Consider the following 15,855-nt stretch of genomic DNA (forward strand, 5'->3'; position numbering starts at 1 on the left):
GGGGATTGAATACCAGGAAACGGCCACAACAACTGCAAACAGGGGCCAACAACAATTCCAATCAATTATACGGCCAATTAAATGCCGAAAAGCAAAGGAAATGCGAGGAAATATAATGGAGAGTCTGGAAACTGAGGCCCAAAAAGACATGGGGCTCGTTCGTGGCTGCAATTTATTTTACGTTTCACTACGAGGCCCTTCTTTTTTCTGTATCTTTTATTGAAAATAAAGATGCCCGCACACGTTGCAAAAGACAAACAAAACAAGGCAACGTAACGAGCCATCTGCAAGGATACTCCGAGTTGACCAACTGGCTGACAGACAGCCGCTTTGTCAAAGTCACCACACACACCGAGCACTAATTTAATGAAGGAATACCACCTGGGAGCGGAGGTGCCCCACCGTGTTCACTCGCACATCTTCGGGGGAGCCTGTGTTATCGTTAGTTACGGCCACCAACGACATGCAAATTAATTGACCAACAAAATGCATCGGAATGAAACAAACAACTCACATGCCTCGGTCATTAGACGAAGTTCAAAGTCCCAGCTGCCAGGCCTCCTTGAGTCTGCATTCTAATTTAACAGCCCTCGTTCCCCCGATGGACAGGTAATATCTGGCAAATATTTGCCATTAAATAAATTTCACTCTAAGCTGGAGAAGAATTTCGAAAAATATTTAACGAACTCTGAGCTGAGACAGACATCGACAGTTGTTTTATTTTATGTGCGTGCACTGGGAGTACAGGCAGGGTATTACATTTAAGAAAATAATTGTGGAACTAATAAAAAATTGGATTGATAAGACTTCAATAAAAAAAAAAAGTTCTTTTCAAATTTAAAATTTTTTCGCTAATAATACACATTTAGTTTACGTCAAATAAATTTTTATTAAATGCTCAGACCTGAATTCGGACTTTGAAGACTTAGAATATTTAATTAAAAACAATAATTGGCCCAAATAAAAGTAAAGTACAGTAGATACTGATTATTTCTGATTAACGATGTCATTTTTTTCGGTGTAAGGACATGCCAGCCTATTCATTACTTTAGGCAAATTTGCGACAACAACTTCTGAGGTCCTTATTGTGCTGCTCGGGCAATGAAACTAAATTACGATTCAGGCTGAGTGGTTGCCAAACTTTAATTTGAGCATATTTCAATTACGATTACATGTGAGCCGGAATCATGGACTGTGGAGCAGATGAATCAACGCCTTCGGTGCAAATTGCTTACTTAACCAAAATGATTGATTCAATAAGCTGCGAATGCATCTCAGTGATTTTCTCACTTGCAATGCGAATTATGTCTTACGATGAAAATTCTCCGGATGTCACCTTGATTGTCCGATGGCAATCTGTGTGTGTGTGTGTGTGTGGAAATGCGAGAAATCTAAACTAAGACTGTTTGATGGAAAATTCCCCACTAAGTTGCCAGCCTGAATGCCTCTTAATTTGACAGCCGCGGCGCTTTTGGTTTAGACTGGCTTGGCATTGTTGTTTCGCTTACGTGATGTCTATCCTTGTTTTATTTTATTTTATTTTTTATTTTTTGCCACGCCCCCTTGGACCTGGCTCCGCCCACGTCCTTGTCCGTCCGACTTCTTGGTACACATTCGCTAAAACATTTTCTTTGTGTCAGTTGAGGTTGCATTTTATTGTGTTAGCAGCGAGTTTGGACTTGGCCCTGCTCCGCTCCCTTGTTTCGAATGCAGTTGCTTTGGGATTTGGCCTGACAGCCAGTTGGAAATTGCAACTGTCAATTGCATTTAATTCGCCCAGCTCCTGTTCCTGGCGGTTTGACCTTAGCCACACACAAACACACGCAGGGCGGCAAAGCCCGAAAGGGGTTGGGAAAACTGAATTTACGGTAAATTAAATTAGGGGCTGGCGGCTGGCAAGGGCTTAAGCGCTCCTCTCGAGTAGCAGCCCAGTATCAAGTATACGCCGCATGGGCCGCCATTGAAAGTGAAGCTGCTGACGGCGTTTACGCTTTCAAAGGATGCGTCGCATGTCGAGTGTCGCGCAAAATAAACCCCGTTTGGCAGCGAAAAAAGCTTTTGGGCGGCTGCTTTTGAAATTTGGCGCCCTCGCACACACAGCGAGAAACAAAGGAGCACTTGATGGGCGCACTCACACGCACACACACAGAGCACACTGGCACACGCACCAATACACTGGCATTGTGGTAAAAGCTTTCAAGTGCCAACAGCAACAACAAGGAAGCAGAGGCTGCTCCTGACGCCAGCGTCCTTTTTATCTCCGCCGCAATGATTAACCCATTTTTTTCGCGCGTTCAAGAGATTTTTTTAAAGATTTTTTCACACTATTCAAAGTGTTTTTTTCGGCGCCTGTCTTTTCTTTTTATTTGCTACTTTAAAAAGGACCTTTTCACATAAACAATTTTTTTCCACTTCCTATTACTGCTTTCCATTATAATTTATTCTATATTATTTGGTCGACAAATTGTGTAAAAACTTTATTGATGAATTTTAACACAAGATCAAAAAAAATGTATTGCAGTTTTTAAACTACTGTTTTACCTAGGTGTTTCAGGTTTTTTAAACATCAGAAGTCAATTATTAGCTTTTAATTTTAGCTTTTTATACACAATCGGTGAGAAATGAGATCCTAATTCAATATTATAATGAGAACATATAGCATCTATTATATATTACTAATTTTTAAGCTGTATCCTTACTTGTTTAAGTTCTGGTTTAATTTCATAAACTTTAAGGACAGCTTTGTAACTATAAAATTAGGTGGCCTTAGTTTAAGTAGTTAAAATTCCTTCCCACTACCTCTAGCCCATAATGGGTTAATCGCCTTCTAGCAAGCCAGTGCGCGACACACTCGCACACACACGCGCGCCGAAGGACGCAGGACGACGCAAGCCAGCACGAAGGACGAGGCGGACACTCACACAATCAGATGCGGTGAGATTCGGGCCACTCAACAGCAGTGGCTGGCACTTTGGGGCGCCACCTCGCGGCCAGTCAGCCAGCAGATTGAATTAACAGAGCTGCGTGGTCGAGGAGCCAAGATTGCGATGGTGAGATCGGCGGAATCGAGGGTGTGTGCTATCGCCACATCCTCTGGAGAGCAATGAGCCGCATTTACAGGCACTGTGCGCGGCGAGAAAGTCACCACATTCTGTTAATGCCATCACACAGCTTTGGCTCTGGCCCTAAGGCCAAGTTCTGTCTTGGATTTGCGCTTTTGGGTGCGTTTTTCAGCGGGTTTCCTCGGGCTCCCCTTCCTTTTTCCGCTCGTCCTGTCTTGCGCTTGTCCAATTTGCCAGTTTGGCTGTTGCGGCTGTCAACCGTTTCCTTAGACTTGGCTTCGCCGCCTGCCTGTCACTCGCTGGCCACAAGGCAGTCCTTTGATATCGCATCCTTTGGCGCAGCTATCAAATTTCTTCTGCTTAACCAGCAACAAGGACACGCCCGACTCTGCCACGCTTGCTCCTGGCCTTTCCGCTGCCTTTATTTCGTTTTGTTTCAGCTTCATTTTGCCACTGCTAAGAGCGAAATAATGACAGCCTCGCTTGGTTTGTGCAACTTTTTACTTGGATTTCTTCCAGTGAAGTCGACGCATTCTGGCATTGCTCGAAATATGTTGCCCACTTTGGGTGTCTGCTTTTTGCTGGCCCCCTTAACGCGGCATATGAAATATGGATTCACTTACGTATCACTCGCGACCCTTCGGGGCCATTAAGTCACCACTGTTCCCATCGTCAGCCGAAGGATTCCCCTTTGGAGGACCTCTTATGCACCCCACTATTTTACTCTACTTGTATGCATTACTGTGCTCTCTCAAAGAAGATTACCTCTTGTCACACTCCACGAAAATTACTTTAATCCTTTTAAATTGTAAAAGCAAACCAAAGAAAATGGCATGTTAAGGATATGGCTCCTTTTTAAATAATTCAGATATTTATAAGTATGAAATCTTAAATATTACGTCAAATAAAAGCTTAACCTTTGCCATTTATAAGAGCTGGCAAGCAGGCATTTGATCGCATATTAATTTCCGGAACATAATTGTGGGCTCAGCAAAAGCCTCTTAGTAAATGCTATTCAAAACCGTCCACGATAAAAACTCCGCCTGCTTCATTACCACTCATTTAGCATTAATTGTTTTTCTGGCCACATTTCCATTTATGATGTAAGTACTTAGTAACACTTCCCCACAGCCTCGTTTCCAGGGAGCTGAATTAAGCAAGAAATTTCGACAGCCCAAATAAACAATGTGGAATAGCTCATGCTTAGCAAAGAAAGTGGCAGAAAAAAACCATAAAAACAACTAAGCTCCAACAACGAAATCCGCTTTGAAATATTCCGCAAGTGCATATGGAATATGAGCAGAACAATTATTAGATGGAAACCAACTGTTTTTCCAGAATAATGCCGGGGGCGGGGTCAAGTGGGTGGCCAAAGACAACCAGACGATGCCCGGGCTTCAAGTGTTCTCGAATGCACAACAGATCCGAGAAAACTTTCTAATACAGGGGCCCAAGAACCGAAATCATTGTGGCCAAAAAACACAGAAAGAAATCGAAATGATCAGATTTTAATAAATAGGATTTTTCCCGAAGTTTCGTTTGTATGCGCAGTGGCGAACATATTCGAGCGATTTTAAAAGCACCTATAAAGGGGCCCAGAAGTATGCAGTGAAAAATTTAAATATTTCCTTGTAATCATTTGAAGGGAAATTCTGTCTAAAAATATAGTGTTGCATACCTTTAGGCACCAATTATAAAATTTTAGGAAAACTTAAATAATATTTTATACATTTTTTTTAAGTGCCCACCCATACTGCTGCATACACTCACACATGTACTTTACTTACCCACACATGCCGGGGTGGGAGTACATTATAACAGTGGGCCAGTGCAAACATTAAAGGCAGCACATAAAATGCTTTCTTTGTGCATGATAGCGCGCTCAGTTGTTCAGCAGTAGAGGAAGGAAATGCAAAAACAAATGAAAGCGAATGCCGGCGGATGGAGAGCAGGGAAAAAGCTGGGGAAAGTGAGGAAAAGGTATTGTTAAGTTGCAGGAAGACCACAACAACACACACTCACACTCGCCCACTCAAAAGCACTCTCACATGAGTATTTTCTGGATGTATTAGATATGGACAGGCGGACGGACAGACGGACTGTCGAAAAAAGGCATTTCATAAAAGATTTAACATTCAAATGTGCAGATAGAGTCCAGAGTCCTCTGAGTGCGAGTGTGCTCCTCGTAAATAAAACTACTTAAGCACATGTGAATGAACAGCATTAAGGATGCAGGACTATGATGTGCATTTTGCTTATGTTTATTTCGCATGTAAAATATGATTCACTTGAAGAAACTAGCAGGCAAATGAGATGCCACACAGAGTTGTCATCAGAAATGAGCAATGTAAACTGCTGACGGCAATCTTATGAATTTTCCCATTGCAATCCACAGCGACAGAGTGACCACTCGGCTTTTCCCACCAACGAGTCTTTGACATCGCGTTTTGCCTTATACTTTTTGTGCCAGCTTTTTTGCTGTTTCAGATTCTTAATCAGGGCAAACTTATCCGCTATGCAGGAGCATCAAAAGCAGGGCTATCAAATAAACGAATCCTCGAAGTAAAGCAGCTGAGGAGCCGAGGAGGCGAACCGACAGCAGACACTATCTGCTTGTCCTTGCAGGCGGCGGCCCCACCTGAAATCCGAAATCTGAAATCTGCCGGCAGGAACGTAATTTAAACAGCACGTTTTGCATGTCGCTGGCCAGGACTCGGCCCGCCGTAAAGGGCCGAGGACCAATCCTCAAGTCCAGCTCAGCTTTTGCCCACCGCTGCACGGAGAAAAATTAAGTTACATTAACTTAAACTTCACATCACTAAAAATTATAGCTACATCCTCCTAAAATGTCAAATTTGATGGGTCATTATATACATTTTATTTCGTTCAAGCTCCTCTATATGAATGAAGATCCTTAGTATAATAGAAATCGTATAATCAATGATCTTAACCTATCAAAATTCCTTTCTGTGTGCTTATCTGCTGGCTGTTTCTCTTGTTGTCCTGCGCTTCCTTACTCATATTAAATGCAAAAGTCATTGAGCGCAGGACAACATTGGGGCAGCCGGGGTTCGGGGTCTTAAAAAGTGTAAAGGTGGGGTAAAAGTGGCAGAGGTAGCGGCCATGGCAACAAAAACAACTAGTTTATTTCCACATCCTTGGACATGAGTTTGCTGTAAAATTTCGTGTTGATGATCTTACTAGGTTATGCATTAGTTTTTCGTGCTCGCCGTAAGCCCGCCTTAACCCTCCATAGCCCCCCGCAGGTCCTTCCATATCTGCGCTTTCACTTCCGCTCGTTCCGATTTGCATTTCGACCCCCCAAAAACCCCTTGTAGCTTTGATTTTTTGTGTCCTGTCGCTGCGCTAAATCTCACCAACAACATGCATGCAGATTCTACGGGAAGAGCTCCTCCGATGTTGCTTGTCTTTTATGTTTATGTAAATTGAAGTTTGGCAGCAGCAGCAGTAGCAGCAGCACACCCATAAATATTAAGTATACGTGGCATTGTCCCTGCCCCTGTTGTGCTTCGCAAATTGCAACATTTTAGTAGCCCAGGAGGATTTGCAGCCATTGACTAAGTGCTGCTGATGTACTACAAATATTCCCCGTTAACAGCCAGCCACCTTCGATCGATATGGAACATATCACACAGGTACCTTTGCCTTGATTCGGCTTAAATTTCAGGTGAATCAATCAGGATATCTACAATACCCAAGAGATTAGGCTTAGATACATCTTTAATTATTTGACAAATACTATTGTTTGCGAAAAAAATCGGGTTGCGACTCCAATCTTTGCCAGATTTTCATTTGATATTTAGTAAAAGTGAGGCGCACAGTCGGCTTTCACTTCTTCTATGAATATACATTCCTAAACCAACTTTCGACATTTTCCCAAGGTGCGATTTCATACTTCTTTTTCCGAAAAAATGCTCAGGTCTCAATCCAAACAAATAGAAACTTAATGCCGAGCTCAGCGAGGTAAGACCTTCCTTACTACGAATATTTAAGGCAAAGCTACGGTCCAAATACTGTTTTTTTCTCGAAAAATATGAAATAAGATTTGTACAAAAAATCTCTTTTTTTTAGTGGTTTTTCAATCGTAGTTTAGCCAAATCGAGGCGTACAACCAAAAGACAAAGTGTTTTGAGCAGCTTACGATCTATGCTAACAAAACCAACTATTTTAACGAAAATTTATTTTTTGACCAATTCTTTCATTTTTTTTAAGGGGTAGAGTCATAATTTTTTTTGAAAAATTGACTAAAAATAAAATATGCAGCTTTTAATGGCAATCGATAGGAAATTTTATAGCGAGCTCAACGAGGTATGAGATTCCGAATTCTGATTTTATTTAGCACAATAAGGACCAAAAAACGTTTGATTTCTGCTTAAAAAATATAAATGTTGATTTAGGACAAAAATTATCTTATTTTTAGGGCCTTTTTACTGATAGTTAAGCCAAATCACGACCTACATGTAAATGAAATACAGTTTTGAGCAGCTGGCGAACTGTGCTAACAGTCCCAATCACTTAAACAAAAGTTTATTTTTTGACCCATATTCCCATTTTTTTAAGGGTTGGCATCATAATTTTTTGTGAAAATTCGAAAAAAATAAAGTTTTTAGATTTTAATACCTGTCGATTGGGAATTTAATTACGAGCTCAACGAGGTATGACAATTCATTTTGTGGCTTTATTTAGCAAAATGACGGCCAAAATACTGCTTATTTTTAGTCCAAAAACACAGAACTTGAATTTTAAATATTAATCTAAGTGTACTCACCCGCTGGTAAACACCGACTGCTGATGCAGCAGCGGCTTTCAGGCTCTGCACATTGTGGGTGGCCGGCAGCGGGGGCGTGGCAGGTGCCCTGCTGGGCAGGGGGCAGGCGACGGGTGGTTGAGGCACCAGCGGCGAAGGTGGTGGCAGCGGTGGTGCCTGCAACAGCGACTGAAAGTGGGTGAGCAGAGGCGGTGGCTGTGGCGGCGGTGGAACGCTCTTGGCCTGCAACAGGGGCTTGCCATCCTCCGCCGGCGGCAAGGGAGGTTGCACTTGAAAATGCTGCTGTTGCTGCAGCTGCAGCTGCGGATGTTGCTGTTGCACGGGCAACATGAAGGGCACCAAGATCATCGACTGAGCAGGTGGATTGTTGCTGCAGGCTTGCATGTTGCTGGCGTAGCCATTGCAATGCGAATGACAATGTTGCATGGGTTGAAACGATGGTTCTGGCCCTATATTGCTGACGAAGGTACTGGATGTCGTTGTTGTTGGTGGCATAAGGCAGTTGCCATAGGAAAAGCTTGGAGTAGAAGATGCCGCTGCCGCTGGTAGCTGTTGCAACTGCTGCGTTGTTGTTGTCTGCTGCAGGGTTGTGATGCAGCTGACTTGCTGACGTTGTTGCTGGTGCTGCTGAGGGTTTTGGTAGAGCGGCGGTGGCGGCTGTTGGTGCCGCAGTCGCGGTACAGGCAAGTGCTCGTAGTCCTGCTTGCAGCAGTGGCAGTCCTGGCAGCAGCCATTGCTGCAACTGCCGCAGCAACTGTTGCTGCTGGAGGCTGGCATGGCATACGGCTGACTGGCGGATCGGGCAGCGGAGGAGTAGCTCAGCAGCTTGGGCGCCTTGCCCGGCGGCTGCCAGTGCAGCGAACAGGGCAGGATGCCCACGAATCCCAGTCCCGCGGCGGGACTGGCCGAAAGTCCGGTCGACAGGTTCGCTATCTTGGCCCAAGCAGCTCGCTTAGCCCAGTTCAGCTGAAAAAAAAAATTAATCAAATGGATTTGAAGACAACATATATTTTAAATAGATTGGAATCTTAAAATATCTATATTTTTACATGGCTCTAATATAATTGAAAGAAAATAAAGAAATGGCCATTTAGTGGCTTCTGCTACCAAAAGTCAGAGGAGGGCTTAAAGTACCAAATCATGTATTTTTAATGAGTGAAGCAATTTTCTGGCATCTTGTTATCATTTCTCTTGGCCTTCATATTCCGCCTTCTTTTGGCTTCCCATAAATTATGAGTTTATTTTCGGCACGCTTGATTAAAGTGCATGCCTTATTAAAACGTTCTTTTTTCTTTTTGGCAAAATCAAGGTGCAGATGCCTGACTCCATGTAAAAGTATCTTGTTTTGGGTGGGATTTTGGCGCCTCATCTGCCGATTCGCCCTCAATGGGCTGGCACTCGTCGGAGGCTTTCAGAAATCACTCAAAGTTTGTCAAGAACGAGAAAACCAATTTTTCAGCTGAGTGCATTTTAATTTCGTATACGCCCCGTGTTCGCCTGTTGAGTCCTGCAGCCAGGAGACTGAAAGCTGGAGACTGGAGACCAAAGACCGTACCGAATGCCTAACCCCAACTGCGTGTGGAATGGAAAAGTTTGCTTTTCATTGCAACACGCTTGAAATGGCAACTTGGACAAACAGCACGGGCTGGGGCAACAATAACACGAGGAAAAACCGAAAAACTCGAAGGAAAATGCAAGAAAAATTGGCTGGGCCTGTTCCCCATTTTCCTTCTGGCTCCTGCTCCTGCTCCTGCTGCTTCTCATTCCCTTTCCCTTTTTGCCCCCTTCCTGGCCAATTTGCATGCCTCTGTCCACAGTCCATTGTTGACTCCGGCTGCCTTTCCTTCTTGGAGCGTAGAGAAACGCATTTTGGCCAGAAACGAGTCCTTGCAACAGGCCAAACAATAGAATATTAGATGTGACAAAACAGGTGCACGTGTCCAGCCATTGTAGCCACTGCCCTCGGCCAAATTCCTGGGCTCAGAGATGTGCCAGCCGGTTGGCCATGGTTAATTGTCAGACTGCCTGCCGGCCAGAGAGCCTCATTTTACAACATTCGTGTAGAATCAATCAGGATCAGAAGTCAATCGGGTACTTGACTGAGGGACTTTCAAAATTGCAGGCCAGACTTGAATGCAGGGATAATTCGAGAAGTTTGGCAATCAATCAATGGCTGTGAACAGATTGGAAACAGTTTTTAATGATCTAATAAATGGGTTGCCAGTCATAAGACCCCTTCAACATTTTCGCCCATTTAATTGTAAAGCCAAGGAAGTATTCCTGGCCTAAACAAAATAACAAGCATAAAACCATACACCACATATAACTTTCATTGTGTATTCAAAAAACACTAACCAAGTGTTATTAAAACAACCGCAACAACTCCGAAACGACCCGGATTATGCCCTTAAAACAGCTCTCGTATCTGCAGGACTCACCTCCCCGTTTTTGCCAGGGAACGAAATGAAAATATCTTGAAAACAAATTTCCATAATTCCATAAATACTTGGCCCGCATAATGAAAAATATTTGCACAACTCAAGATCAAAAGTTTTGGTGGCAGAGCAGGAATAGTTTAGTTTCTTGAATTTTGGACAGGCAAGACGGCTGCAACTTTCTGACTCTTGCCGGCGATTAAGATGCCGGCAAGTGGAAAGTTTGCATTTTGGCCAACACAATTTAGCCAGTTGCAATCGTGTTCAATTTGTGTGCACACTATCTTCTTTTGGGGGAAAAAGAGATACGCGTGTGTGGGCGAAGCATATGCAACTTTTGTGGCTCCGGGGGGGGCTTAATTACAAAAACCGAAAAACCGGGGCTTAGTCCTGGAACATAATCACTGGGCAAGGACATACACAGAGCACAGAACGGACCGACCGACCGCCGGGGTCCTTTGAAAGTATGTTTTGTGGCCCTGTTAGATACAAAGCTGGAAAGTACAAAGAAACTTACAAAAAGAATTTGGTAGCATCAAAGCAAAAATTTTTAATGAATTTCTTGCCGGGCAGCAGAGCAGCAGCCGGTTGGGCCTGCAAAACGCAGCACACGCAAATGCAAAAGGCGCAAAAAGGACCTGGTCCTGGTCCTGGGTACCCGGCACGCCGCCCGCCCGCGTATTCGTAGCCTGGGAACGGGAATGCAGGGTCAAAGGTCCGGCCAGCACCACTTCATCTTCCCTTTTGGCCGCTGGCTCGGCAATCGTGTTGCTCGTCGGTGGCCTTAATTAAATTTAAATATTTTATCACCGAAAAATTGCCAGGCGGCAGCAAGTGCGCAGCAACAACAACAACAGCAGCAGCGGAAGGAGCAGCGGCAGGACATGAAAAGGGTGCAAATGTGTGTGTGTGCCTGAGTGCAGACAGCCGAAAAATACTGATGTGGGTGTATTTTTCATTATTTGCCCAGCGCTGCAACTTTTTTCCGCCTTTTTTTAGCCCCACACTTCCGTCCCTTGCCATCGCCACACTTCATATTCAATTGTGTTGAATAATTGCCATACGGTTTTTTGACCAACGGTTTTTGACACTTTCCTAAAAGGACACACGCGCCCTCAAGTGCCCCGCCCACAAACACACCCACACACACCACCGGAGAGCCGCCCTCATGCCACATTCGAAGTTTGGCTTTCCCTTTTTTGTCCCAACGACCGAAAAGTGAGCAAAACACTCGACCCACTGAGGGGAGGGTGGGGAACTCCAAGGACCTCTGGACACACACACAAACACACCACCACACCAACAGGCAGGAGAACAACAACAATTATAAGGGAACTCGGGGAAACAAAAACAAAACATGCCAAAAGCGTTTTTTGAAATATCTTTGTAAATATTTAAAATGTTCTGTACATGCGGGTGCTTCAATCAAACCGAATCGCCAACGGCGGGGGAGACGGAGAAAGCGGGGGGAGGAGGTCCTGGAAAAGGTCCTGTGACCGGGGACCAAGGCTATTGTGCGCCAAGCCCAACCCCGGGACAAGTTTTAAATAGTTTTTGTTGGCAAATGTCAAAATGCAATTTGATATTCATAAATTAATGAAGCGCCATTGCAACAAAAAACCTCTCCTGGATTATAAAGTTTTTACATAAATTATGTGGGCGGGCTATTGCGGGAAGGGTTGTGATTTAAATCTGGCACTTAAATGTGTAATCCCCGGCTGATTATAAATGCATTAGAAGGGAACTTAAAATTAGAAATTCTTTCCGAATTCCATTGAACACGCACTTGGATTTGGGCATGGCAAGGTTAATACTGAACTAAGTAATTAAAATACTTTCCCTTGTAGGTTTTTAAAATAATTTATTTTTAATATCTTTGAGGGAGCATTTGTAAGATATCATTTAGTAATTATATGACCAAATTAAAAGGAATTTTAAGTTGTCCAAAAAGTAGTTCTATATAATTTGCAAAAATATTGCAAGAGAATATTAAGTGATTATTGCTAGTTAGCATTTTGCAAGATAATATTAAATCATGTTCTTTGCATAAAAATCAGGAATAAAATCAAATGCGTTCCTTTTAAAAGTAAAAGCTTTGGGCTTCCTATTTATAAAAAAAGATACAACATTTTTAAGAAATCTACATCAAAAGTTTATCAAAAATATTTCCTAGATTCGTTCTGTAATAGAATATTAGGTAATAATTGTAATAGTTTGAATAATTTTTTAAGATTTCACTTAGTTCGAATAAAAATAAGGGGGAAAATACAAGTGCAATATATTCAATGCAAACCTAATCGCCTTAGGGAATAAAGTAATAAATTTAATAAAATTAGTCGATTGCGTTTCGATTATTTAAAGTGTTTTGAAAAAAGTATGTTGATTGTTGATAATTATGCCACAAGGCACAATCCGACTTAAGGATCTGTCTCTTTGTACACATGCGCACACTATTGAGCCGCTGTTGTCCTTTGCGGCAAAACAAAAATTGTAAACAAGGTCAGGACACGTAGGCCAAAACACGCAGCACAACAAGGAGAGCAGGCCGAAAAGATGTCCTGCTACTCACCCACTCTCTCTCACTCTCTCGCTGGCCGAAGTGCAGTGCTCACTCACACAAGGCACAGGTCCTGGCAGGACACCGCCCGAATGGCCCACTTTTGGACGGCTTGTATCGAATTTTTTTCACTTCCGCACAACAAAACTCGCGACTCAGAGAGGCCGGAAAACAAAACAGGACGAGCGGGGGAAGGCGAGCACGTGGCAGCCGGGAAAACCGGGAAATCAGGAAGGCCTGCTCAAGATTCCAACGATTAGTTCTCAGCGAAAAGCAGCGCCTCGTGTCGACGAATTGACACTGAAGAGCCAAGTCGCCAAGTAGCCAAAGTCGGCGTCCAGCAGTTTCAGTGGCGTTTCAAGTGGCAGCGCTGCACCACCACCACCGAAAATGAAAAAAAAAACAGAAAAGCGAGCCACACACACAGAGGCACGTGTGCCACCAATGCAGGACACGCAAGGCGAGCCAACCCAAGCAGCGGAATAAAGGCGAGCGGCCCTTCGCTGTGGTTGACATTATCGCATGCAACTAAATCACACGCACACACCGACTCGCACACAGCCGCAGGTGCACCCACCCCTCGTCCCTTTTGCACCGCCCTTCGTGCGCTCATTCGCTCGTGCAACGCGGCGTATGGGTAACAATGGAGAGCACTAATACACGGCCATCTGCCTTAGCGCCATTTATGGCATTTGATATGCTAATTTGCACATATTCATAGAGAGAGCGGGCAGAGGCGAGAGAGCGCGAGGAAGGACATCCACCACCAGGACGAAAGGTGCGAGCACGACCATCTGCCGGCTCATCTCCTTCGTCCTGTCTTGCCGCCCTCCTGCTGGCCAAGTGGCTCACCAGCTTCTCTGTTTTGATGGCTCTTCAGTTCTGGGGCCCGCGTTTCGAGTCCCGAGTGGCAGCAGGTTAGCTGCCGGATGAGCTGCACTTGGTCATATGAACACACTCGGAGATTTGGTTAATTATTTAGAATTTAAAATAAGTGCGTCGCACTATCTTAACCTCTTTTTAGGAAAGAGATATGCAGTCATAGTAAAAAATTTGGGAAATAAGCACATATATTTAAATAAATAAAGTTATGTACTCTGTTTTGAAATAGGTTTTTCGGGGTCTGGAAATTTTACATGCAGGAATAAATTAACAAATTCAAGTAAAAGAACCTGAACATTAAAAATATTTTTATATTTATATTTTAGATTTTATTTATAAAATGTTCTTGAAAACCGCAACTAAAGAGCTCTAGTCTTAAATAAATGCCTTTACGGATAAATCTTTAAGGACTGCTTATCGAGTACTGCCTTAAAATTAGTATTATAATGTTCTATATTATAAAGATTAAAACTTTTACCATCTTTCTTAAACTGTAGCGCATTTTCCGAGTTCGTTGAAGTCCTTTGGCTCCATCAACCACCGAAGAGCAGTGTCGTGTTTTCATCGCTCTCTCAGTGCTCTGCAAGCTGCAAGGATACTCACCAATACCAGTGCAGCGACAGCCCAGTGGAAATGCATGTACGACACAGAGGCGGAGTCTGAAAGCTGGCCATGTAAAAGTAGCAAAGGCTTATGTATCCAAAGGGGAGGTGCCATAGAAAGCTTATATACAGTAGCTTTAGAGAACAAGTCTTCTTCAGAAAAGACAAAATGGCGGTCAGTTTTCGTAGATTTTTCCAGGAAAGATCATTTCCTGTAGAGACCCCTGGTTGCAACGACGCCTCTGCCTTTTGTTTACGAGTTGTTTTGGGGGGGCAAGCTCAATACAACAACAGGCGGCGATACAAGTCACGAAGAGTCGCTCACCGAGAGCGAAAGTTGCTGCTCCTTGTATCGCTATTTTCCTCGGCTCGCTCTCGGCAGCAGGAACTGCGATACAAGCCAGCAACAACTGCGGGCTTGCCGCTTCGGGAACGACCAAGCGGCATCCTGTTGAGCCTGGCCCGAGGAATCAGCTGACAGGACTCGGCAAAAAAGCACCTGACACCGGCATCGGCAGCGGCATCCTTTGACCATCCAACCGGCGTCCAGTTTGACACTTCCCTGACATTATCTACCGCTGGTCAGGGGCACATGTGACATTATCTGACGTTGCCCCAAAAACTTTGTCATCCAAAACCCATGAATATTACTCCGCTTTTATCGGTGGCAGACAGCCTCATCCTCATCCTCCTCCTGCTGCTCCTCCATCACCTTCTTCTGCCTTCTTTGCAAATTATGCAAATTTCAGATTTCCAAAGTAAACATTTACTTTACTTTTCAGCGCAGACAGCGTGCCCCGGCGGCGCTTATACCCCCGACTTGCAATCTCCATCGCTCCTTTTGGCCATTTGACATTTGTTAAGTTTTCTTATCGCGCGCTTTCATTAGCGGCCGTCGTCTGCCTCGGCCAGGGACCTTCTAATTGTCTTGCAAATTAGTCCGCTGGTGACTAAAAAAATTCGACCCGAAAAAAGAATACGAGACGGGGAATCCCAGAATCCCGCCACTCGGTTTATTTACCCATCGAGAGCTAAGGAGAGGTATGGGTAGCATGTGGCATCTGCTTCAAGGAAATGAAAAGTAAACAAAGCTGCCGTGCAAAATTTGACGGCATGTGTGCGGGGAGCGACAACCCCCGTAATTTTTGAATGGCGATTTCCGTTGAGCACGAGGACGTGCTTCTGTCGAGGATTAGCCCCCAGACGCGGCAGCTGCCGAGCGTCACCGGGTCCGGCGGAAACGCACAACAGACACTCAGCCCAAGCCGCCGTGTTTTTATAGACTTTTTCACTTAATGCCCCATAGAACCATAATACAGACCTAGCAATCGATTAACTGCCAGCTGGAAGGCTTTAAAGTGGCTTTAACCAATGTCTGGCGGCATGATGTACGACCAGAAGTTGGTCTTGAATATTTCATGAGGTGTGCACTTAAAGAGGTCTCAACTTTATAATACAGCGCAGTCATAAAGAGGTTACACAAAATAGTACAAATAAATTTAATCATAAAAATAGTAAGTAATATTTT

At 43.9% G+C, this 15,855-nt stretch overlaps 1 protein-coding gene across 1 annotated transcript in view; it reads right to left on the reverse strand.

The window, feature by feature from the left end:
- LOC108024646 (uncharacterized) overlaps positions 1 to 8,628 on the reverse strand; it is a 59,221-nt gene extending 50,593 nt beyond the window's left edge. The window contains exon 1 of the mRNA XM_050888471.1: positions 7,852 to 8,628. Coding sequence (XP_050744428.1) covers positions 7,852 to 8,628 — 777 coding nt within the window. The remainder of the gene's footprint in view (positions 1 to 7,851) is intronic.
- Between the last annotated feature and the right edge of the window lie 7,227 nt (positions 8,629 to 15,855).

This window comes from Drosophila biarmipes, chromosome 3R, assembly GCF_025231255.1.
Source record: "Drosophila biarmipes strain raj3 chromosome 3R, RU_DBia_V1.1, whole genome shotgun sequence".
Lineage (NCBI taxonomy): Eukaryota > Metazoa > Arthropoda > Insecta > Diptera > Drosophilidae > Drosophila > Drosophila biarmipes.